Source organism: Berghia stephanieae, chromosome 11 (assembly GCF_034508935.2).
Source record: "Berghia stephanieae isolate SIO BIC M18660-M18661 chromosome 11, UCSD_Bste_1.3, whole genome shotgun sequence".
Classification (NCBI taxonomy): domain Eukaryota; kingdom Metazoa; phylum Mollusca; class Gastropoda; order Nudibranchia; family Aeolidiidae; genus Berghia; species Berghia stephanieae.
The window spans coordinates 17439913-17466016 of NC_088370.1; the positions used below are offsets into that span (position 1 = coordinate 17439913).

The 26104-nt window shown below is 36.7% G+C and overlaps 2 protein-coding genes across 3 annotated transcripts in view; one reads left to right on the forward strand and one right to left on the reverse strand.

The window, feature by feature from the left end:
* The window catches only part of LOC144956719 (uncharacterized), a 31026-nt gene extending 16607 nt beyond the window's left edge, over positions 1 to 14419 (reverse strand). Inside the window, exon 1 of one of the 2 annotated variants that reach the window (XM_078887396.1) lies at positions 14364 to 14416. In XM_078887396.1, the coding sequence (XP_078743522.1) occupies positions 14364 to 14366 (3 nt within the window). In that variant the 5' untranslated portion in view covers positions 14367 to 14416. Of the gene's footprint in view, positions 1 to 14363 lie in introns of both variants that reach the window. The other variant, XM_078887395.1, reaches the window with a different exon arrangement.
* A 518-nt stretch (positions 14420 to 14937) lies between these two features.
* Positions 14938 to 22935, forward strand: LOC144956933 (lipoyl amidotransferase LIPT1, mitochondrial-like). Its single transcript, XM_078887766.1, has 7 exons — positions 14938 to 14957; positions 17732 to 18084; positions 18608 to 18791; positions 19518 to 19667; positions 20731 to 20871; positions 21308 to 21451; positions 22291 to 22935. The coding sequence occupies exons 2-7, from the start codon at positions 17735 to 17737 to the stop codon at positions 22720 to 22722; spliced, it is 1401 nt and encodes a 466-aa protein (XP_078743892.1). The 5' UTR covers positions 14938 to 14957; positions 17732 to 17734; the 3' UTR covers positions 22723 to 22935.
* The last annotated feature ends 3169 nt before the right edge of the window (positions 22936 to 26104 follow it).

A 26104-nucleotide genomic window follows, 5' to 3' on the forward strand; every position in this document is an offset into this window, starting at 1 on the left:
AGCGCGGATCTACCACAGCTGCTCACAGGAGAAGATATATTTCAGTCTAAAAGAACTAAGCAATTTCCATCTCGTCTATCCTTCACCAAATCACATTTGAATATCACCGGAAAGTTTTAACGCATTTACCCGAGAGAAAAGGGGCAGTGAAACATACACAATCATAGCAAAAGTTGTAAATAATAGAACGGGATGAGAAGACATTGTCCAGCTTTTAGCTTCTTGTTTGATTTCGGGTATTTTGCCTTCTTGCTCATTTTCGACCTCCTCCTCATCATCATCATAATCACCACCTTCAACAGCATGGCTATATTCGAGACTAGTAGAAGCACCTTTAGCAATTGAGTCATTTTTGTTTATTACAGAATCGCTATTAACGAGACAGGTAGAAGCATCTTTAGCAATTGAGTCATTTTTGTTTATTACAGAATCGCTATTAACGAGACTGGTAGAAGCATCTTTAGCAATTGAGTCATTTTTGTTTATTACAGAATCGCTATTAACGAGACTGGTAGAAGCACCTTTAGCAATTGAGTCATTTTTGTTTATTACAGAATCGCTATTAACGAGACAGGTAGAAGCATCTTTAGCAATTGAGTCATTATTTTCTTCAACAACAAGGTTATAAATAAGACTGGCAGATTCACTTTTAGCAATTGAGTCATTATTGTCTTCGACAGAGTGGCCAATATTAACTATCCTGTTAGAGACACCGTTAGTAATGGAGTCACTTTTGTCTTCAACTTCAGGATTATAAATGGTCCTGTTCGAAGCACCATTAACACCTGAGTCAGTCTCGTCTTCATCGTGACTGTAAATGCATATGTCCGAAGCACCATTAACACTTGAGTCAGTCTCGTCTTCATCGTGGCTGTAAATGAATCTGTTCGAAGCACCATTAACACTTGAGTCAGTCTTGTCTTCATCATGGCTGTAAATGAATCTGTTCGAAGCACCATCAACACTTGAGTCAGTCTCGTCTTTATCGTGGCTATAAATGAATATGTCCGAAGCACCTTTATTAGCACTTGAGTCAGTCTCGTCTTCATCGTGGCTGTAAACGAATCTGTTCGAAGCACCATTACCACTTGAGTCAGTCTTGTCCAAATCACCAGACTTCTTTCCAGGCCGGAAATACGTTTGCATTCTCCTGCCATCGATGGTAAAATAAGCGGGTTGTAGCGCCCTTCTCGCTCTACCTTCTTTTACAGCGTCCGAGTACAGTTCTTCACGCGTCAACAAACGAGAATGCCGGAGTGACATACTACCAGGAAATCGACAATTTGTGGGGACGATTCTTCCACAGAGCAGGCTCTTCCCGCGACATTGAGACGGCGAACCGCAGCAGTGACGAACAATATTTCGTCTTCTGCATCCCTTTGGAATGACGCGATTTTTGTATTCCCACGAGATCCTGAAGAGAAACCTGAAGAAGGAAAGGTCAACACCGCGAGGAACGATTTCAGATTCGCGTATGTAAGAAGACGGGTTGGCTCTGCTGCTACTGCTGAGGTGGCTGATGTCGCTTACATCTTCACAGCTGCTACTGTTGACGTCGCTATTACTGTCGGTAGCGATGTCTCCGACGATGCTATGTGAAGGACTGTACATGTCATTACCTTCATTTTCTCTTGATGAACACTCTTCTGACGTTATGTCTTGTTCCTCTCCATTGTCATCATCATCACAATTAAACTCCCCCACCTCATCCTTATCATCACACTCTTTTTCCTCATCCTTAACATCATATTCCTCTTCCTGGTCATTATCATCATTCTCCTCCTCCTCATCCTCATACTCCTCCTGCTGCTGCTCTTGATCAGCGTCATATTCCTCTTCATCCGCGTCATGATCATCATCGTCATCGTTCTCGTCATGATCATCATCGTCGTCGTCCTCCTCATCATCACATTTCTCTTCATCCTCTTCATCATCACATTCCTCTTCCTCCTCTCCGTCAGCATCGCAGTTACTTTCAAATCGTTTTTCTTCGCGGTCATCACAGCCATGTATGCCATCAGACTTTTCTCCCACTTCACTATCACCGATGATTACATCGACCTCCTCACAATCTTCATTCCTTTCAACCTCTACACAATCACTATCATCATAGCCGCCAATGACAAAAGTCGTAGTTCTGATAGAAGTATGACCCTCCTCACCATCAATACCGTCGTGGGTTTGTTCTCGCCTTTGATCATCAGCCTGCTTAACAGCACATGGATGACAACTACATCTATCATCACACACAGTGCTTTCAGCCACAACATCATCGCCTCTACAAGATTTACCATCCACAACGGGGGATGATTCTACCACAGTGACCCTAAGATTCAGCATCCTCCAAACACGACGAAGTTGAGTAGGAATTTTACGGCCGTTTTTCTTCTCTTTATTTTCACCCAAACCAAATCCACTGTCATCTAAAGCTTCTTCGTCCTTTGTCGTCTTATCAAAATCACATGTCCATTCTTTGCTTTCGCCCTCCATCACCCTATCCGTATTTTTTGTTTCTCCCAAGTCATTCCCATTATAATCAAATTTCATAAATCTTGATTCATCGTTAGAATAATCACAACTCTGCCTGTTTCCAAGACACGATTTAGCGTCTCCGTTAGAAAATGTTTCTGCCATGTCGCCTTTACTATGAGTCCACCCCAGCCACGCACGGTTAAGTTTGGACAAAATATCATCACCGTTTCTTTCAACTACTCCATTCTCATTGTTGCTGTAATCGTGTTTTCTTTCATTTCCGACACTATCTCCCTTCTTACTACTGTCTATCGTCTCCTCCATTTCCTGGCCCTCTTCTTTCTCGACACTCCACACTTTCTCGGCCTCTTTTAGCTCCCTTAACTCATCCGTCGGTCTATTTTCCTTCTCTTCTTTTGATTTTCTCATCGTCAGCTGTCCATTAACACTTTCAGTAATCTCTTCACTACTACAATTGGCCTCCTTTCCACCTGATGCTGATTCACCAACGTCCCGCCCACTCCCAAGATTTCTCATCCGCCATGCACGATTAAGTTGAAATAAAATACCACATTCTTCCCCTTTATCATCAACATTTTCCTCCTCCGTCGCGCACTTCTGCTCTCTTAACTCACCCGCCTGTTTATTCTCCTCTTCTTTTGATTTTTCCATCGCCATAAGTCCACCAACACCTTCAGTAATCTCTTCACTACTACAATTGGCCCTATCGTCTTTCTGATCAACATTTTTCGCCTCTGTCGGGCATCCATCCATTCGCTCCTTTTCTGATTTAACTCCATTGAATTTCCCTTTGGTCCTCAGACTTCGTCTCGTGACTTCTCCATAGCCATCATTCAGCCTTCCCTCTGCCTTGAAATTTTCATCACTCACGGGTTTAAGACTTGGAACTTTGCAATCTTGACTTTCGTCAGCTTCCCCTCTTCTTCCACAATTTTCTTCTCCATTCTTCCGGTCTTCCTCTCTATTTTCAACTTCCTCCTTATCCTCAACATCCTTCCACCCCTCTCCTCCCATGCCATCTGAACGCTGAATACTGTGAAACGCATCAACGGCACGTCGGAAATCTCCCTCCTCAACAAACGAGGAAAGGAAACTCTCTCTTGCAGGTTTCCCACGGCTTATGGGCTCTTGTTCCTCAGAAGATTGAGAACTGAGTGCGCCTGGAATGGGTATGGGAGACGTGGCGGTGCGAGGACGCGCGATGGAAATAGGCAAGTTGGAAAGACGACTGTGCCCTGTTGGAAGATTCCTCGAAGATTGAGCCGGTTCTGACGATGGGCGCAGATTACTACGCGGTGGTGTATCAGCTTCCATTGTTATTTTGAGGTTGCTTTCGTGCTGCCGACTTTGACTTTGAGCAGAAGGCGGCGTTGGAATCAGACGACCAGTACTTGGATCGTTCACACGGGCATCATTTTCTACAACCTTCCGATTCTTATTAGAGGCAACCTTGAAATCCAAGGGTAACGGAATTAGAATGACCATCATCAAATCAGAAACTTGGAAAGGCACACCGAAAAACGACAGGTAATATACACGATGTAAATCTATGCCGTTGTTTCTCTGCTCAACAAAAGAAAAGGTGGAGGATTGTAGTTGAGACTATGAAAATATACACGAAAGTACTAAGCATTGCTTGTCATTTGTTATTAACACACTTCAATCAGAGAGTCAAACAATGTTTATATCACACTATACACCAAAAAAAGAAGATAAAATGCGATGCAAATTATACGTTTCTGGACACTGAATTGTTGGTGAATGTATAACACACCACGATGTGTCACATTGAAAATGTCACAAAATTTGCTCCTCAAGTCAATATAATGTGTCCGAAATTATCTATATTTCCATTCAAAATCCAAATCAATTTTTTTTTTTTTTTTGCTATTGCCATAAACTCCGACCAAAACACACACACGTAAAATCGAATATTTAAGTAACCACACGGTATCAGTAATCAATGTGTTAGGGTCAAATGAACACAGAATTGGTGCGGATAAGAAAAGTATAATCCAAATATTCAAGAGCCAAGGTGATGTGTTATAATCCAAACCTTAGGAGTGAAAATGCAACAACGAGAGCACTCAGTAAACACATACTCATACACATTTGACACGACTGACCACAACGTGTAAAGACGACCACAATGAGAAATTCAAATACAAATCAAACACACGGTGAAGAGAGAGAGAGAGAGAGAGAGAGAGAGAGAGAGAGAGAGAGAGAGAGAGAGAGAGAGAGAGAGAGAGAGAGAGAGAGAGAGAGCATTAAAAAAAATAGGAAGGGTGAGAGGGGGAGAGGGACAGCGACTGCTTGTGCAACTTGAAAACGGGGGATTAATGAATTGAAGTGTCAAAATAAATAGCCTCAATAGTATTCACGTAAGCGCCCATTGTCCTTCTGACAGACATCGATGGCTGGAGGGTTAAAAGGAGCGAAAACGTACTGGGCACCCAGCTCTCTTTGTAACACGTCGTCTTGCTTTGCCCGAAGGCATGGATGGCCTTTCCAAAACATACCACTAAAATAATCACGGACGCCTCCTGAGCACGCAAGTCATCCATTTTTTTTTTTCGGTCCTAGGATGAGCAGTGGTGTAAAATGCATGCAGCATTTGATGAATACAAGCCGTAAGGCTTCTTTCATGATAAGGTACGCATTGTTACGAACCCAATCCCACGTTGTCTATATTCAACAACAATGTGAAATTGAATGTAAGCATCGATAATTCAAATTACGAAAACATAAAATGGACGTTTCGGGTTTCCCCTGTATCAATGAAACACTACAGACGAATGAGATAATGTGGTGGTGGCGTTGTTAAGATGAATCTTACGTCCATTTTATCTGTTTTCGTATATTAAATCGAGGCTCACATTCAATTTCACATTGTTATTTATTTCTACTAGCTTCGAGCAGCAACATTTACATTCTCTATATTCAACAACCCAACCCGTATCGAAATCCAAGACTGGCCTAGAGCTGAGTAGAGCGACTGTTACAAAAGGCAAAGTATTACAAATCTGCCATAATTACGGACTGTAAAAAGTAATACATTAGAGCTTTTATATATAGCGCAGTATCCACTGAAAGCACAACGGCGCTATATCAAATAATAATAATAATAACATAACATGTGGTATAGGGCAAAATAGGATAAGATCCTTTGAATGCCCTTAATATTAATTAGTAATGCCATAAATCTATTGATTAAATATTACAATAACGATACACGTGGTAAAGATAGTATTTCAACTTAAATGTACTCATGTGGTGTACAAACATATATCTTTAACCTTGACATGCAAAGCGCACACACAACCACACACACACACACACACACACACACACACACACACACACACATACACACGCGTATAGAAGATAACCATAATAATATAATAATGCATAATATATACATACAAGATTGAAAGCCATGTCAACAGCAGAGCAAACAAGTATTATTCGTCATATATAAATCTCCCATCATATAATTCCCTGTCTACTAACACCTTGAAATAATCCATAGATTTTGCATTCTTTGTTTCAAATTTCAAACTGTTCCATTTCTGAACAATACGAATACCGAACCAGTTTTGTCTTATGTTTGTTTTGCATCTAGAGACAAAAATCTTAAACTTGTCCCTCTAGTAAAAGTAATATTAGAATATGAAAAAAAATCAGAAAAGTCTATCCTATCCAGACCATGTACCAATCTATAAACCTGAATTAAATCCCCACGAATTCTTCTATATTTCAAACTGGGTAAGTCAAGAAATTCTAACCTTTCCTTATAAGATAAATACTGTATTGTATAAATTTTTTTGGTAGCTCTCCTCTGTACACTTTCAATACTAATAGATTGTCTTTTATATAATGGGCTCCAGATGCAATTTCCGTATTCTAGAATTGGTCGAACGAGCGATTTATACAAATATAAAAATGTGGTTTTATCCAGACTTATAAAGGTTCTATATATTATTCCCATCATTTTGTTTGCACGGCTTACACAATTATCAATATGTAAATCAAAATTCAAATGTGAATCAAAAGTAACTCCCACATCCTTTTCATAAGGCACAACGGAAAGTAGATTTGACATAGAAGTATCGGTAAAATAATTATGACATGGATTATTTTTTCCTATATGTAATACTTTACATTTCGAAACATTAAAATCCAAATGCCATGTTGTAGACCATTTGAAAAGTGAAAATATATCATTTTGTAGAATGTTATGATGTTCAGTTGTACTATAGATCTTTGTATCGTCTGCAAACAGTTTGCAGGCTGAATTTATGCCACATGGTAAATCATTTATATATAAAAGAAATAAAAGTGGTCCCAATACGCTTCCTTGGGGTACACCGCTAATTACATTCTTAAAATCCGACCCCACACCATTGACAATGACCCTTTGTATTCGATTATTAAGAAAGTCTTTAATCCAGTTAAAGATATTCCCTTTAAATCCATATGTTTTTAGTTTAATGAATAATCTCTCATGAGGTACAGAATCAAAAGCCTTGCGGAAATCAAGATAAACAACATCAATGCATTGATCACGATCAATTAACTTGGTAAAATCCTCCATCACCTGTAAAAGTTGAGTAATGCATGATCTCTTTGATCTAAAACCATGCTGGTTATCGTTTAGCATCGTATGACTTTCAAGAAAGTCCATTATTCGGTCTTTCAAGATAGACTCCATAACCTTACAGAGTATGCATGTTAAGCTGATGGGCCTATAGTTTGCAGCATCTAGTTTGCTTCCCTTTTTATGAATGGCAGTAACATTGGCTTGTTTCCATTCAATGGGTAAGGTACCAGATTCAAGAGACTTATTATATATTGTTGATAGCGGCTGTGATATTTCAAAGGCCACTTCTTTCAGTAAACGGGGATTAAGGGAATCGGGTAATAATAATAATAATAATAATAATAATAATAATAATAATAATAATAATAATAATAATAATAATAATTTGCTTCAAGGGATTTGCAAGGTGTCCTAGCCAACAACAACACAAACATGTATGACGAGACATACAAAAATAATCATATCAGCTAAAAAAAAACAAAACAAAATAAAATAAAATAAAATTAATAATAATAATAAAATCGAATGCATTTAGGATTGAAAATGGACCCACGCGTGCGAATTTATACCAGTGAACTTTTTTCCCTAACCCCAAACACATCGTGTACAATTTAGGACAAAAGTACACATAAAATCTACATACGAGGAGAAGCCCCAGGCCCTGGATGCACTCAAACCAGCCTAAACTAAAACAAAATAATAATAATAATAAATGCTTATACGGCAATTGCAACTCGTAAGGTCGTTTATTAGTATCAGCGCCAGTCAACATAATTATTGATAACATCTCGTGTTTGCGAGTTTACAGTCTGTACATGCAGAAATTAGACAACGCAACACAATGTCCTGCCCCCCCCCCCCCTCTCCCTCCCTCCCTTCCCCCCCCCCCTCTCTCTCTCTCCCTCTCTCTCTCCATAAAGAATACAATAAACTAAACTAAGTCAGCGCGCATTTCACCTATTATGACCACATACCCCGCAGCCATGCAATTCTAACTATACAAACACATAGGCATAGGGAGAAAGGTCGGAAACTCACACTGTGAGTCACAGTAGTGATCAACCAATTGTGTTTGAAACATTCTACTTCTACCTTCAGGGCAAGGAAGGTCTGAGTTTCATATATTCAAATTTAACCACAGCACACACACACACCAGAGAGGAGAGAGAATCATTAAGAATAGGCTGTACACACTGCTTCCAAATTTCCTAACAAAAACTAGATCATTAATATAGGACAATATCCACTAAACGCACTCAAAGCGCTTTACAAGGGGTCCCTGATCAACGAAAACAACAAGTACCCTTAATAATATTACTACTTGACATCTTCTTCCTCATTCTCCTACCACTACCACTACTATTGGTAAACATAGTAAATTCTCCAGTGATGATAACGGCAAAGTGTCACAAAAAAAAAAAAAGAAAAGAGGAAAGTGAATCGGTCAATGTCAAACAAAATCAAAGAATATCATAGTTACGTAATATTAAGTATCATCATTAAAATAAATTGTAACGACAAGTGCATATCCGCTCGCATCATAAGAGATATCAATAAATTTTTTGGCTAAAATATTGAATATTGTCTTATCATTAACATGATTTTAAGGCTTACAATATTACTCAAGACATATCACTACTTCAAAAGATTATAATTAACCTTTGACCAAAAGGCATGAAAGTATTTATTATTATTAATTTTTTTTATTGTCTTTACAAAGCAGGCTGCAGTTTCTTTGTTATTGAAACCTTGTGCTTATTTGGTAATGCAGTTTATACACGAGACAAATTCATCTTTACTAAACAGTAAAATATAGGTACATTTTTATTTTACTTAGTTGATCATCCTTAGTAATTATAATATAATATTATCTCTCTATAACAGAGGAATCTAATAACACAACATGAAGATAGAAGCGTTGCTATTTTTCTCCACTCTACGCTAGTCTTGATATCAAGACCATAACGTAAGATCCCATTAAGCTTCATTTTGGTGTTTTAAACGAAGCAAACAGTCGTGAAGATTGATTTTATGAGAGAGAGAGAGAGAGAGAGAGAGAGAGAGAGAGAGAGAGAGAGAGAGAGAGAGAGAGAGAGAGAGAGGGAGAGAGAGAGAGGGGAGAGGAGAGAGAGGGGGGGGAGAGAGAGAGGGGGAGAGAGGGGAGGAGAGAGAGGGGAGAGGGGAGAGAGAGAGAGGGGGAGGAGGAGAGAGAGGGAGAGGAGGGAGGAGAGAAGGGAGGAGAGAGGAGGAGGGGAGAGAGAGAGAGGGGGGGAGGGGAGAGAAGAGAGGGGGGGAGAGAGAGGAGGGGGGGAGAGGGGGGAGAGAGAGAGAGAGAGAGAGAGAGAGAGAGAGAGAGAGAGAGAGAGAGAGAGAGAGAGAAAATTTATCTAGTCATACAAATCAAATACACGGCTACAACAACTGTTTAACTGCATTAGCACGAATTCGAAAGTTTAGCTCCGAGGGCTACCATACTTTGGCTTTGCATTTTCCAGAGACATGCCAGATTTGTATGGATGCCCGGAATTAATGAACTACAGGTGACGTCGAAATATGCAGTCACCAGCTATTCAAATGAACACATTCATGGACGATCGTTATTATGACATCTTACATTACAACCCCTATTCCTTACTTTTCAGAAGAACTACAGTCAGAGATATAGTGCCAAAGAGTAAATTTAATACGCAAAATACCATTGCATCATTTAAAAAAAAATAATTTAAAAATACTACATAAAGTCAAGCATACATGCCAAAAAAAAACAAACAAACAAACAAAAAACAACCTACAAACCAATATATTTTAAGTTGATCACAAGCAATATCACCTACCTGAAGACTATTTACAATCCAGTTTGCAACCTGAAATTCACCCCTACTCTGACGACTTTGAGGTGAAGACCTCGATCTGGACAACTTTCTCACTTGTTTGTTAATGGGATATGAAGACATTTCTACTTCTTTATGTCGTCTCAAACAATGTACGCCGTCAATGCAAAATAATTGAAACTCATTCCAGATTTGAAGTCATCTACACTCTTAGACTGTTTAAATAAATGCAAATCGCTTTTTCTTCTGTGAACATTTATAATAATCGAGTATCCATCAATTGCCAACCTCAATGTGCTTCAAACGATTTCATTTATTCCTTCATTCACCTGTTAGGCATCTGTTTTTTACTAAGGCCCTTCCAATATCCGTGATTGTCTGTAGCCTATAGGTACTCATTCACATCCAAGTTGAGTGGGGCAATGTGTGTAAAAATCCTTACCCAAGGATGCAAAATTGGGAAGAGTCTTTCCACAATCTATGTCACCAATCTGACCACTGACCATGTTTAAGTTTTGTGACCAGAGGAGACATTGCATAGCTGAGCTACCGAGCCACACATCTTCACATCTATCGTGTGAGTAATAATGAAATAGAATATTTGGAAATACAATGGTCTCCACTTATAACTATAAAGCACATCCGGACACAAAACAAGACTTTTATTCCGTATAAATTTACCCCTTTTAGAAGCATGTTCATCCAAATGAATCCTGTTAATAACCACACTCAATTATTAAGTAAGGTTTTGAAATGTTGAATCACACTTAATACGACTTTGTAAAACTATCGAAATGTTCTGTAGATGTTAACCCTTAACCAGACCCACTTATTCTACCAACCCCCTTGCAAGAAACATACTTATTCTGTTAATAAACGCCTGCGCGAGAGCAGGTGGATCATAAAATCTAGAGCAAAAACAAAAGGCAGGGTTCTGTAGTGGCCTGGGGGAGGGGGATAGGAAGATGAGTGGGTGCCATGACACAAGTCGTATTGTTAGGATGCAAAAGGATATGCATGGATACGATACTGAAGATAGACTTAAGAAGGGAAGAGCTAAAATTGCAGAGTGAGAACAACTTTCAAGGCAAAGAAGAAGAGGAAGGGCAGAAAGCAAGAGAAAAAGAAAAAAAGAAGAGGAGGTAGGAAACGATAGCGAACCAGCAACCAAAAAGTTTAACAAGAAACAAAACCAGTAGACTTTATTTTTAACTAAATTTTCTAGAACAGTCAGAACCTGTGGAGAGAAATTGAAGCTCACATAAAGATGAGTCTACTCAGTCAACTGTTAGATATGGTAAGAAATTATTAACTACAAGCTTCTTAATCCGCAGAGCCAAACTTTATGGAGTAATGTTTTTGCAATATGAAAGAGAAAACATTAAATAGTCTTGGGCAATTTCATGTAAACACCTCACTTTAGGCTGAAAAATTATAATCCAAATGAAGCCATGTCATTGGGTTTTCCCTATAATTCAGTACCTTGATTTTCATATATTCCAAAAGATTTTAAAATCATAATGTCACTAGGAAGTCCTGGATAGGAAATGTGGAGGCAACAAATGGCAAAAAGCTAATCGACTGCTCGGTAATGGCCCTTGAGCGTGAAGAATGGCGTTCCATGACATTCAATCTCTGTAGGGAGACGAAACTCGGCCAGTATGGTAAGGTAATTAATGTCACTAAGATTGATTTTTTAAAAGATCAATGAAGGGAGGAAAAAAATAGATAAAAACTAAAAATAAGTAAATGAGTCAATGGCAGTGTCTCACATATATACCTAATAATCCATCTATAGAAACTCAGAGGTGAAACATATAGTGACTAATTGGACCTCAGTGATGTGTCGACTTAGCACAAAAAATTAAACAATAAAATCAGAATCATTTATAAGCACACTCTGTCCGATTCCAAAGTACCACAATAATAAATGAAACAGAAAAAAAGTAAGACATAACAATAATGTAGAGACGCCACAGAAAGTTCAAAGTCAAAACAGACAGTTCCGCATACAAAATCTTATCAGTTTAGAATGATTCAATATGTAAACACACATCAAATTCCATCTGAAAACCCATTGCTTCAAATTGAGTAAATAAAGCTCCAAAACCTAACGGTGGGGGTTGTAGAGTAGTAATGACAGTGATGATGATGTGGTGGTGGTGGTTGCAGTAGCAGTGGTAGTGAAGATGAGGTGGTGGTTATAGTAGTGGTAGTAATGACGTGGTAAAAATGAGCTTTTATATGGCACAATATCCACTAAAATATGCTCAAAGCGCTTTACATGGGTTCCCTGGTCAACAGCAACATATAACATGTAGGACGGGACATAAAGCCTGTTAGCCGATATTATAATTTTTCGAACAAAGACAAAGCTGTTAACGGCCAGGTACTCATTTTACACCTGAGTACAGTAAGATAATGTGAGTAAAGAGCCTTATCCAAGAACTCAACTATGCGCCGAGCGAGCTCGAACCCAGGACCTTCCGATCCAAAAGCGAGTGTCATACCACTAGACCACATAGCCACACATGGTAAGGGTGGATGTGGTAATAGTAATAGTGATGATGTAGTGGTCATGATGATTGGTTGTGAGTGGTTGTAGTAGATGGTAATGTGTTGTAGGTGGTGGTAAATGATGAATGTGATTGTGGTAATAGGATAGTAGGTGATGATGATGTGATTGTGGTTATATAGTAGTAGTAGTGATGATGATGTGGTGGTGGTTGTAGAAGTAGTGGTAGTGAAAATGATGTGGTGGTGGTTGTAGTAGTAGTGGTAGTGAAAACAACGTGATGGTGCTTGAGGTAGCTGTGGAAGCGATGATGAAGTCTTGACGACAGTTGTAGTAGTAGTAGTAGTAGTAGTACTCATGATCATGTGGAGGCGGAGGTAGGGGTTTAAAAGTAGTTGTAGCGATGAAGATTTGCTTGACTAGGATGACAAGGGAAGCATTTGCAAACCCAGAGCATGGAATACAATGGAACTTCTGCAAAACGTTGGAAGATTTAGAGTTTGCACATGACACTGCTTTAGTGAGCCGTCGCATTCAAGACATGCAATTTAAAGTGGACAGAAACAGCCAAAATGCTGGTCTCGAAATAAATGTTGAAAAGACAAGGTGATGCAAAAATTAACAACCAGCACCAAACTCCAATCCACATGTCAGGATCTCCAGTTCAGAAAAGTGAGAGGAGCAGGCAACAACAAGAGATGAAGGGAGCAGAAAAGTGCCAGAAGACAATAGAGAATAAAAATTTTTCGCAGCGGCGATGGGGGTTTGAACCCATGACGTTATTGGTACGACAACTCCGCCTGGCCGATGAGAGCTTGACTCTACCGTATGAGCTATCCACGATCCCCCAAAAAATAGTATCCAACTCAGGTCATTCATTACTAGAGCTCTCTCTCTCACCGACTACTAGAGATCGCGGATCCAACACACACACCTCCGCGATCTCCAGTTCATGATGTAAACGACTACACATATGTAGATAGTACAGTTCGTGAAACAGGAGCAGAGGCTCCTATCCCCAATAGCACCAAAGAGGAATTGAAATACATAAAGAGGAATTTGAGACCAAAAAGTGGAATCAACTTTGTTATTCACTTCAATCAATTTTCAAAAAAAAAAAAAAAAGAAGAAAAGGATGAATGTGCCCATGTTAATCACTTTATCGGGATTCCTGATTATTTGATGAAATAGAGTTGAGCTCTCTATTTTCTTTGTTTTCCTCTCCTGTTAACACTAATAACAGTAACTCAGTAAAAGTGAACTAACAACAGTAGTATAACAGCACACGTTTTAGTTTTAAATCTTCATTGATTCATTACTGAATGAATAACTTGTTTCTAATTGTCTATGATGAAAGGAGAGTATCACAACTTCTCTGTGCCAAGACATTATAATTATTGGTATTAATATTTAGTACTCTTGTTGATTGATGTGTATTCACTGAGAAATTGGCAATCAATGAAAAAACAAAAACACCAAATCCCAAGCCCTAATTGAATTGAAGCAAACGTCAGCAGATTAATTTACAACTACAACTGGGCAACACCAGATTGTTACAAATTGCAAAGATCCCTCAATTCCAGAATGTGTAGAACGGACACTTGTTTGTATGTCCGTGTCTGTATCGTGACTTCATTCAGTTGTCAGTGCCAAGTGCAAATTGTAGGTTGTGAATCGTGAACGTGACTGCACTGACTGCTGACTGACTGGACCCGATTTGTACACACTACACTACACACGCCTATATTATTACTATAATATATTGTAACGGCCGGTACCGAGAATAGAACCCAATCTGTGTGGTAGGCGGCACACACAAATATTGACAACTACTCACACGTAAGGACAAAAACGAAAGGAGTACAATGTAAATAAGAAAAATCATGAAATATGCAGAACGAAAACAAAAAATAGGACTCACCATGTTTTTCTTCGCTGATCATGTGACTGACGGATTGACAAGGGAATCGAATCGGAATATAAATTCCAAAATATATCGATACTGCTTTCACTTTCACTCTTAATTCACCCTGACTTAAAAGGAATAAAACTGTTAAATATTACACGCATTACCTATCCAAAAAATGTTAATTGCCCCAAGAAGAAATGATGTATTAGCAGAAGAAAATGAACTGCGGCAATGGTCATATCAATATCTTTACCCATCGATTTGATTGATCAATTTGAAGTGATTAAAAAGAGAACATTTATAAACATGAATTGATAACTTATCTAAACGAAATTAAATACTTTTAAGGGCCTGACTTTTACTATGAAAGGACTGTGTCACTTTTGCCATTGAATAATTTAAGCATTAAAGATCACGTCATTACTAAATTGAAGTTTTAAAATCATGATCATGTCTACCGTTTATATTTTCTACATTGAGTCACTGAAGCTGCGGTGAAGTGTCTGTAATTAAAAAGAAAGTAAAAGGCAATCTTAGTATAAAATCGAAAGTAAAAGTAGGGTTCTTCAACCTTATTTTTGTGTTTTTGTCTTTGTTGACTTTGTTGTTCGTGTTAGATAATATGGTTTGATGTTGTAGAATTATAATTATTATGGAATTAAGATGCATGGGGTTACGGCACGTGAAGAACTGATCTTTTGGCATTTAAGTCACCAGGATAGTTCTCGTGCAGAACAAAATAGTAGATAGCTAGTTGATAGTTTGTAATTCAGTGATGTTGAATTTTATTTTTCAGTATTCAGTATTGTTTATTATCGTTTTATTATTATTGATATGCGTGTGTTTTGCCCATTCCATTGCTATTGCCTTGCCAGCAAATGACATATGACTCTGACTCATCTGAATCAGACTCTAATCATTTTCATCTAGTTCAAATTTCAAGTTCAAAACTCAATCGCAATTCAATTTCAATGTACTTTCTGCCAGATCTAACAGTAACAGACTCAGCTATCCGACCAATGTGGATGGAAATGGACAAGGAGAAAAAAAATTTTAAAAAAAAGGGGGGGGGGGCACCAGCTCAACTGAAACCACCAGAGATCGGTCTTGATCTCTTTGCCTTTACATGTGAAACGAACGCGCTACCAATTGAGCTGTCAGCACCCTCATTGGCATTGGACCACGGCCTCTGCCTCTGGTCTCTGGATCAATCATCCCCCCATAATATATTTTTAAAAATCTCCTCTATAGGCTTGCTGTGAAACTACGGAAGCCCTTCCCTTTTTGCTTGAGTTCAAGACAATTTGAATTATTGGAATATGATTTTGTTATCGTTTCGCGTATTTGTGTGGTATATGTGTGTGTGTGTGTGTGTGTGTGTGTGTGTGTGTGTGTGTGTATGTATGTATGTGTATGTGTTGTGTATGTTTGCTTGTACATGAATGTTACAATAATATTTTTTTAAAGTCATTGTCTAATTTCCAAACAAAAAAAAACAGAAACATTCCAATAGGCAAAAAAAAAACAATAATACAAAACAACACAAAACAGTTAAATAAAATTGAAAACAGGTTGCAGATGTCCAAGACAAAGAAACACATTCACAGGAGCAGGAAATCAAACACACACACACACAAACAAATACGCGAAACGATAAAACCATATTTCAACAATTAAAATTAAAATCTTCTTGAACTCTAGCAAAAAGCTTTGCATGTACAACTGATGGTACTGAAATATGACAGACAGGAACACTACCTTCTTGTGATTCTGGATTGGGTTCGAAATGGTATACCGCCTTTCTAAAATAATTTAATTGCCCCTAGTTTCATATGAGATTCAATCACTGAGACTCAGACAACTTTGTCAAATCTGTTTAATCCAAAGTTTCCTTTAAAATATTTATTGTCCATCTTTTAATTGATCTTGACAAGGTTGATTTTTCTGCGTCCATATCTGCTTTATTTTAATGTGTTATGTGCAAAAAGAAAATCACTCATTTTAATTTTAATGGAATAAAAAATGTGAGGCTTTTATGAATACTTTGCTCCTCTCAACTTTATTGAGAGCTTGTCTGTATCAGGTCAATTGATGTATCTCGATTATAGTATTGACGTGTTGACCTATTTTAAAAATTTGAATATTAAATTTATATATTTCAACCTTGTAATGATTTATAACTTTATTTTTTTATAACCCATTGAACTGCGTGATATGGAGCAAGTCAACTCGCCCTAGCTCATCTTGCGGCACTGCACTGCGGCTGATGCCTGGGTTTTTCCAGTCTTACCTTGGAATAGACTCCAAAGACAAATTTTCCTTTGGGGATAAATAAAGGGAATTTTATTTACAGTGTAGCACAGAAATTTTAAACAAATTGGGACCAGGCCTATTTGTTCGTGATTTCCGTGTGGAGTATTTTACAAAGAATATGAAGAATGTGAGGGATTGGGGGTGGTTTCAGTAAGGTTTCATTATAAGAATGTTTAGCATTTATTCAGTCTTATTTCATTCAATAACAGGTGGAATAATGTTCCCCTTTTGGTGTTATATAATAAATGACAAAGTCAGCACGTCGCATTGTTGATTACACACTAAGTACTTGACGTCTTTATCTACAAATCCACTATCTAATCACCGAGCTATACAAGTCCACCGAAAGGATACATGGAAGACAGAATCATAACACTTGATCATCGCCACAGTTAGAAGGAGGAAACTGTCATGATTTGGTCACAATGTGAGGCATGAAGGTTTGTGCAGAACGGTGATGAAGGGCACCCTTGAATGAGGAAGAAGAAGATGAAGACAAAGGAAAGTTTGGATGGACAATAATATCAAGGAATGAAGATGGAAGAACTATTGGAGAAGGCCAACAATAGAGAAGAATGGCTGAAAGTGGTGAGAGCTGTACCCCATGTATCCCCCTGACAATCATCAGATCATGGGATGAATGAATGAATTGAATTACTAGTTACTAGCACTCCTTGCTTATCTCTCTTGCGTATATCTTCTCAACCCTCCTTCCCCAACCCCAATCACATTTTGTATTTTAATACATAACAGTAACAGGCTATGTCATCACTGCCTCGCTAGTCTCCCACTGATACTAGTACACATTAGATAGGGTGAAGTATAACATGCATAAAACACTGGTCAAACATACTTCTCACACCCCCTCCCTCCACTCAGACACACAAAGAACTCGAAAGTGAAAGTCCATGTCTGCCTCTTATACAGTTCGAGAAATGCGTCTTGCCAGTACTGTGAAAATAGAGAGATTAAAACAAGGAATTGAGATTTTTTGTGTTCGAGATTTTCGTTGCTGCTTTGTATTTTATTTTCAAAATTTATTTATTGTTTTTGTTCTTTTTCTTTAGATCATGGCTTTCCCTTTCAAGAGAAGGATTTTCTGTTCTGTGCATAAGACACTGATGCCTTTATTGTGTAGAAAAAGCTTAAAGCTGGTTTCGGATACGTTGGGGTACTATCCCATGATTTCAACTGAGGCACAGCATGCAGCAAACAAAATTGTATATCGTTCTCTATCAAATAACATCTTTGAAAATCTAGCTTTGGAGGAGTGGATTTATGAGTGCTGTGACCTATCACAAACTGATGTGTTGTTGGTTTGGCGAAGCAATCCATGTGTTGTCATTGGCAAACACCAAAACCCCTGGATAGAAGCAAATGTTCCCTTACTGGAAGAAAAGGCTATCCAACTTGCTCGAAGGTTTCTAATTTGTTTTTTTTTATTTTTGTTGTTTTTTGTTTGTGTTCTTTTAGTCTTTTGAGAGATATTTACTATGTTAGCAATGTATCTATTTTATTATTTGAAAACTATTATCTTCATGTATATTGTAAGCTTTGAAGATGATTAGGTTGATTAAACTGAACATCAATTTTATATTATTATTATCATTATTATTGTTATTTATTATTATATATTATTATTTTATATATTATATTATTATTTATTATTATTATTATTATTATTATTATTATTATTATTATTATTTATATTATTATTATTATTATTATTATATTCATCATCATCTTTGTATATCCGAGTATGGTGAAAAAGTATGAGTGAAGAACCTTTTCAAAGAAATCAACTTTGCATTTGCCCACACAGGATTCAAACCATTGAACTACAGTTTGTAAGCTGAGTCTCCTATCACTGGACCTCGAAACGAAACGAGCCTTTTATCATTACTATCCTAATATCTCATGATTTTTTTTTTCTTGAATTGCAGATCAAGCGGAGGCGGAACTGTTTACCACGACATGGGAAATTTGAATTTATCATTTTTGACGGATAGATCTCGCTATGACCGAAGAAAAAATCTGGAACTGGTTGTCAGAGCTTTGACATCACGATGGAAACTTGACCTTTCTATCAATGATAGAGACGACATCATTCTTGATGGAATGCATAAGGTAAACAAGCATAATATCATAATGGAAACTCACAAAATAAAAGTAAAAGGAACGATTTTTTTCGGCAAATACTGTCGATATGATGTATTATAATTATTCCGAACACATATCTTCAGTAAATGGCTTTCTTTATGTTTAATTACTTATCAACTCAAACTGATATGGGTGATTAAGATGCTGAAAACTTTAATTTTTAGCCAAGAATATGAGAATTGAGTTTTAAAAAACTAGTCCTGAGCTTTTGACCCATGGAGCTGAAGTTTATCCCAGTTTCTTTATCTTGCAATGTACAATAGCAATTACTTGCTATCCTTTAGATAGGATACTAGTCTATTGCCAAATACTTTCCACCATATTTAAATGATCTAGCTACCGAATCACTTCCTATTCCACCCTGCCATAAAATCAGTTGATGTGATAGGTCAGTTATTCTGTTACATGTGACCATTTTCACCAGGTGATCAGTGACAGGTATAAAACTCTGGCTTCATAAAGAAGCTCAATTTGTATTGCTGCTGTTTTTTGTCTTGATAAAAAAGGTACGATTTGTTTTCAGGTTCACTTCAACCCACATACAACTTGCATGTTACGAACCTTCATCTTTACCCAACTATTTCTTTAGTCCCTTTCATTTTCCTTTTTATTCTTTGTATCTGTCCCAATCTTTTTTCAATTTGATTTTCACATAAAACACGGATACCTTACAGAAGTTCCGTCTCCCTACAGAGGTTGAATATTACGGAACGCCATTCTTCACACTCAAGGGCCATTACCAAGCAGTTGATCATCTTTTTGCCAGTTGTTGCCTCCACATTTCCTATCCAGGACTTCCTTGGTTTGCCCCGTGCCTTTCCTTCTAGCACTGATTTTTGGATGGTAATGTGTCTCTGAATATGTCCATAATAAGTCAGTTTTCTCATTTTAACTTCTGCCAACAGTTTTCTCGACATTTGGCCTGCATCAATAAGAACCAGAATGTTTGATTTCTTTATGGTCCATGGTACTCTCAGAATTCTTTTGTATACCCACATCTCAAAGGCACACACAAACACGGATACATAACAAATTTCCATAGTTTTGGTGGAATCTCGAAAAAAAACACATCACTGTACCCAGCGGGGTAACTAAGGAAAATTGAGCATGGGGCTGTTCAAAAATATTTGTGACCCATCGACTCAACATGGTTTTTATATTGGTGTAAACCACATGCTGACAATTGAATTGAAGTCTAATTCATTAAATTATGGTCGTCAAATTTATATGTTGTGATAAGGAAAATGAATGATATTTCTTAACTCAAACTTTTATAAAAGTGAAAAATTTTATGATTCTAATCTTTTTGAATTTGAATGTAAAAATTGTGTTCCGTATCTACAGTTAACCAGAAATGTTTAATGTGCCATGCTTAAAGAAAGTGACGCTTTTGCTTGCCATCCATGTGTTGATACGGATCTAATCTCTTGACACTTAATTTGTCATTGCACGGTAATGAATAAAATGGAATAATGATAATAATAATAATGATAATAATAATAGTAGTAGTAGTAGTAATAATAATAATAGTAATAATAATAATAATAAATAATAATAATAATAATAATAATAATAATAATAATAATAATAATAATAATAATAGGGGACTGTGTTTGTCACTGGTTGTGTACCTTAGATATGTGAACACTTCTTCTTCAAGTACCAAGTATGTGCCTGACATCGGTGATCATGTTACGCCATTCATCTCTCTGATCATATAACCTCAGAAAACTAATATTAATAATAATAATAATAAGTATATTTATATTACGCCTTTCGTTGAAACCTCAAAGCGCTTTAAAAAAATAAATAAATAAATAAATTCAAATACAATTCATTTTTCCCCTTGCTGCATTCAATATTAAAATAGAAGCTTTATTCGGATCCATTGTCTTATTTTATCCAGATATCCGGCACTGCGGCAAAGCTGACCAGAAACAAAAGTTACCATCATTTCACTGTTCTACACAGTGTGGACCGGTCAAAACTCTCGGCATGTCTAGTCTCACCATTGAAAAGCAGTGGAGAAGACACTCCACATACACAAGTAGGTAAATGGCAATGCTAGCAAATAATAAAATAAACAGTAGATTTAGCTTTTACTACTAGTACTACAGGGAACAACAGTTAAAGTTAAACCAAAAATGGCTAGGTCAAAATTTTGGATAAATCAAAAATATTTTTTGAGGAATCTGTATTCTCTTTTTGTTATTTTAATCACACTATGGATAATTCAAATGCGATCAATTCCAATACACTGGTTAACCAAATAAAGTTTACTTACTTGTTGTAGTAGAAGTAGTAGTTGTTGTTGTTGTGCAGAAGCAGTAGTTGTAGTAGTAGTAGGAGGAGGAGGAGGGAGAGGAATAAAAGGAGAACATTGAAGATATTGTATGTACATATTTTTTTTTCTTTGTAATGGAAACATACTTTACTCCAATTATTATCCATTTTACAATGTTTTAATATTTTTTTTTCCTCAGGAAACCAATGGGGTTTTCATTGAGAGTCGGTCTACCAAAAGTGTCCCAGCTCCCGTCCAAAACCTACAGTCTAGTGAGCCTAGTTTGACTATGGACCTTATGGTGGACGCCATTGTTGGGGAATTCTTGGGAAAAGAGTGTTCGGTAAATAAGTGTGTCAGAACATGTGTGTGTGTGCATGTGTTTGTTTATGTGCATATTGTCCATTGAGAGCCGATAATCCAAGATGGTCCAAGCAACCGTCCAAATCCAACAGTAACAGTCCAGTGAGCCTTGTTTGACTATGGGAAACTGTGGTGGACACTATCGTTGGGGAATTCTTGGATAGGGAATCTTTGGTAATTGTATGTTTGTATATATATATATATATATATATATATATATATATATATATATATATATATATATATATATATATATATATATATACATATATACATGTGCATATGTGTGTGAAGTGTTTAAAATGGAATTCATTTTGTGTCCAATAAGCGCGGATGTCTCAAGAGTGTCCGAGCTCCAGTCCCTGGAGCCAAGCTTGTCTAATGAATTTATGGTGGACACTATTGTTGATGATTTTTTGGGAAGTGAGTTACTGATGTATGTGTGTGTGTGTGTGTGTGTGTGTTAGTAAATTGTGAAATTACTTTTTCTTTTTCTTCTTCTTTTTCTACTTTTTCTTCTTCTTCTTCTTCTTCTTCTTCTTCTTCTTCTTCTTCTTCTTCTTCTTCTTCTTCTTCTTCTTCTTCTTCTTCTTCTTCTTCTTCTTCTTCTTCTTCAGCTCCTCCTCCTCCTCCTCCTCCTCCACCTCCTCCTCCTCCTCCACCTCCTCCTCCTCCTCCTTCACCTCCTCCTCCTCCTCTCCTTCCTTCAATCACCACACTTGTAAAATCGCTCTACTATCAACTTATTTCATAATGTCAATAAATTATGTCTTCAACAAGACATAAACCTTTTATCAATAATAACATTGGTGTTTTCAGATAGCGAAAACTGACTTATGTGTGAACCCTATGAATGAGAAGATGTTCCCTGGAGTGTCAGCCATCGACGATCGACTTCAATCATGGGACTGGATTTACGGGAAGACGCCGAAATTCTCTATCAAAATTGATGTGTCATCTATTTTACATAAGGGAGATAACTGTATTAAAAATATTGAAATAGTAGTAGAAAAAGGTAGATGGGTGTCCTTCAATGTAATTTTTATCAACGGAAAGACGATAGACTTTTGTGATTCGTTCAAGTTAAAAGGAGTTAAGATGAAAAGAGAGAGCTTGAGGTCCTTTTTAGAACACCAAGATTTCGCTTTGGTAAAGAAATTATTTTCTAATACTTGTCCCGATATGGATGTGGAGCGGGGTGTGGAGAGTATAGGACATTGTGTGTCACATTTGATGTGTAATTATTTATGAAGATGTGTTTATGATTATTTATGTGTGTGTGTTTGTGTGTGTAGGTTTGTGTGAGTGTGGGTGCTTGTTGTGTCTGTGTGTGTAAGATAGATAGAGAGAGAGAGAGAGAGAGAGAGAGAGAGAGAGAGAGAGAGAGAGAGAGAGAGAGAGAGAGAGAGATATTAACAAATTGCTGTAACCAAATAAAGATTACCTCTCTTGACTATTAACCTATATTGTTATTAGTATTTGATTCTTAATATTATTATTATTATTATCATCATCATCATCATCATCATCATCATTATCATCATCATCATCATCATCATCATCATCATCATCATCATCATCATCATTATTATTGTTATTATTATTATTATTATTATTATTATTATTATTATTATTATTATTATTATTATAATCATCATCATCATTATTATCATTATTATTGTTATTATTATTTTTATTATTATTTTATTATTATTATTTATTATTATTATTATTATTATTATTATTATTATTATTATCATCATCATCATCATCATCATCATCATCATCATCATCATCATCATCATCATCATTATTATTATTGTTATTATTATTATTATTATTATAATTATTATTATTATTATTATTATTATTATTATTATTATTATTATTATTATTATTATTATTATTATTATTATTATTATTATTATTATAATCATCATCATCATTATTATCATTATTATTGTTATTATTATTTTTATTATTATTATTTTTATTATTATTATTATTATTATTATTATTATTATCATTATTGTTATTATATTAGTAAGTAACCATAATTTTATAAACACTCCCCAATTCCAAGCTTATTCCTCCTGACCCATAAGCAAGGGGCTCTTTGGCTTAGTGGTACGGTGTCTCGTCCCTGTCAGAAAATTCAAGCGATGTTAAACGTGGTCAGTGCCTGGATAGGTAAAAAAAAAGTGATCATAGAAAATTCTGGTTCAGACGTTGTATCCTTGGGTAAGGCATCTAGCACAAATTACCCCTCTCGAAATGAATGAGTGAATGAGTGACTGATATTGTAAGAGTTAGTACAAATCTGACGCCTAACAGTGTTAATGACTTATTATCTGATGCTGACGTAGCCTTCTTTTGGAAACTTGGAAACTGAACCCTAGGGGCATAAAACGAAAATTGCGAGCCACCTCACCACAAATTCATACCCAAAATCTTAAAGAACAATACAACAAGAACACATTTAGCATGCTTACGAAATAAATTCGAGCTTTTAGAAGTTCCTGTCAAAGACACAAGCCTTGAAGAACACTGGACTTGTCTGAAAACACCTGGAAAGAAGCATGTAAAGAAACTCTTGGTAAATAAAATCAAGAAATGACAAAGTTTGGCTTTAAAATAAAATCTGGGATCTTGTTGTTGAAAGGAAAATGCTTAAACTGGAAATAAATCAGTGTCAGAATAATGAAGAAAAGAAAGATCCAAAAAATGAATACAACATTGTAAAGAAAAAATGTCAAGAGAAGTCAAGGAAAGACAAAGGACATACTTCAGTCACTTACCTACTAATGCAGAAGAAGCAGCTGGCAAAAGAGACTTTTTAAAAAAGGACATTATCACCAAAACTCTTTCAGTAAATTAAATGGCACAGGCATGGAGTGTAAAAGATAGAAACGGTCAACCTCTGACTGAAGAGAAATAGAATAGAGAAATCGATGGATGGAACATTTCGGAGAACTCCTAAATTAGGCTCCGCCTGACATGACACACCCCCAGAAATAGAGCCAATCAAAATACAGCATCCCCATCTAGAATAGAAATTTACAAACCATTGATGATGATGATGATGATTATCGAGAATCGTCCTTATTGACGTTGGCTGCCCGCACTCTGCGATGAAAAAAGTCTGCCCATTCCCTTCGTCTGTTGACGGTATCATAATCATATAATTCTCTTCCATTCATATCTGTCTATTCTAGGATGTTATTTTATATAACTAGGCCCAGGATTTCCCATTTTCCCCTGTACCACATCTTTCATTAGCGTGCAAAGGTTTTAGCATATATGACCAAAAATACTGAATTTTCTCCTTTTCATTAAATTACATTCAATAGCTCTGGCCTGACTTCCAGCTCTTCCAGTATGCTTTTATTTGTTCTTCTTTTCCTCCAGCTTATCCTCATCGTCCTTCTGTAAAACCACATTTCAGAAGGGTTTATACGTTTCATGTCTTTGTTTTTGAGGGTCTATCCTTCTGCGCCGTAGGTCATCACTGTTCACACCAATACTTTTACTAGTTTTATTTTCAAATTTTGCCCTATGAGCAAATCATTACTTAAAGGGAATAAACAATGGAAAAGCTCCAGAACCATACGGTATGCCCCCGGAGGCCCTCAAAACGAATTTAAACGCCACAATGGACATGTTGCACCCTCTATTTTTAAAAAAATATGGAGTCAAACTCAAATACCTTCAGATTGGAAGAAAGAATGTGCTTTCAATATCTCTAAAAAGGGAGACCCAGGGGATTGTAAGAACTGGTGGGATTATGGTCCTCTCAATTTCTAGTAAAGTTTCCACTCAAGTGATATTGGAAAGGCTTAAAACTGTACTTGATGGGAAACTTTGTCGTGAGCAAACTGGATTCAGATAAGACAGATCCTATACCGACCATATAGCAATGCTATCCTATACCAACCAGATAGCAATGCTCCGAATTATAATAGAATAGAATTAAATAAATTTTATAGACTTTGAAAAGGCATTTGACAATATTGATAAAGAGGTTAATGCCGATGTGAACAAAATCATTGTGTTATGTCTTTTAGATCTTTCAGCTGCTTTTGACACCATTAACCATGACATTTTGTTAAGAAGACTAGAAAATTTGTTCGACGTAAAAGGAATTGCCTTTTAATGGTTTGGATCATATTTACAGGATTGATGGTATACTGTCGTGGTCAATAGTGATCTGTCAGGGCAAGTTTTTACTAAACTTCACAAGGCTCTGTCTTAAAAGGTCATTTCAGCACGTGTGTTACGTGGTGAGCGAATTTCAGGTCAAAAACAAAGACATCGACTATCGTACACATAGGCATATGGTAAACAACTCAGTGGAAAATCATTAGCCTACGCCAACGGATAATAAAAAGTCACGACGATTTTAAATGTGTATACTTTCTTCTGATCGCAAGAATAAAACGGTTCTGCTTAATTGCACTATTTTCTTAAATGGCACATTTAACTACATACATTCCAGACCTGCCAACTATTACGAAAAAGTCGTATAATTACGACATTTTTGCTCCAATTTCAGAACTTCATGAGCATCTCTAAGTCATGAAAACTTTTGAATATGAAAGTGGGTGCCAAATTAAGCAGTTATGTATAATTATAA

Coding starts and splice junctions, on each gene's coding strand:
- LOC144956933 (XM_078887766.1), top strand. CDS start 17,735: ATGGCTTTCCCTTTCAAGAGAAGGATTTTCTGTTCTGTGCATAAGACA. Junction 18,792..19,517: donor TTCTTGATGGAATGCATAAG/GTAAACAAGCAT, acceptor GTCTCCCTACAG/AGGTTGAATATTACGGAACG. Junction 19,668..20,730: donor CTAGCACTGATTTTTGGATG/GTAATGTGTCTC, acceptor TATTTTATCCAG/ATATCCGGCACTGCGGCAAA.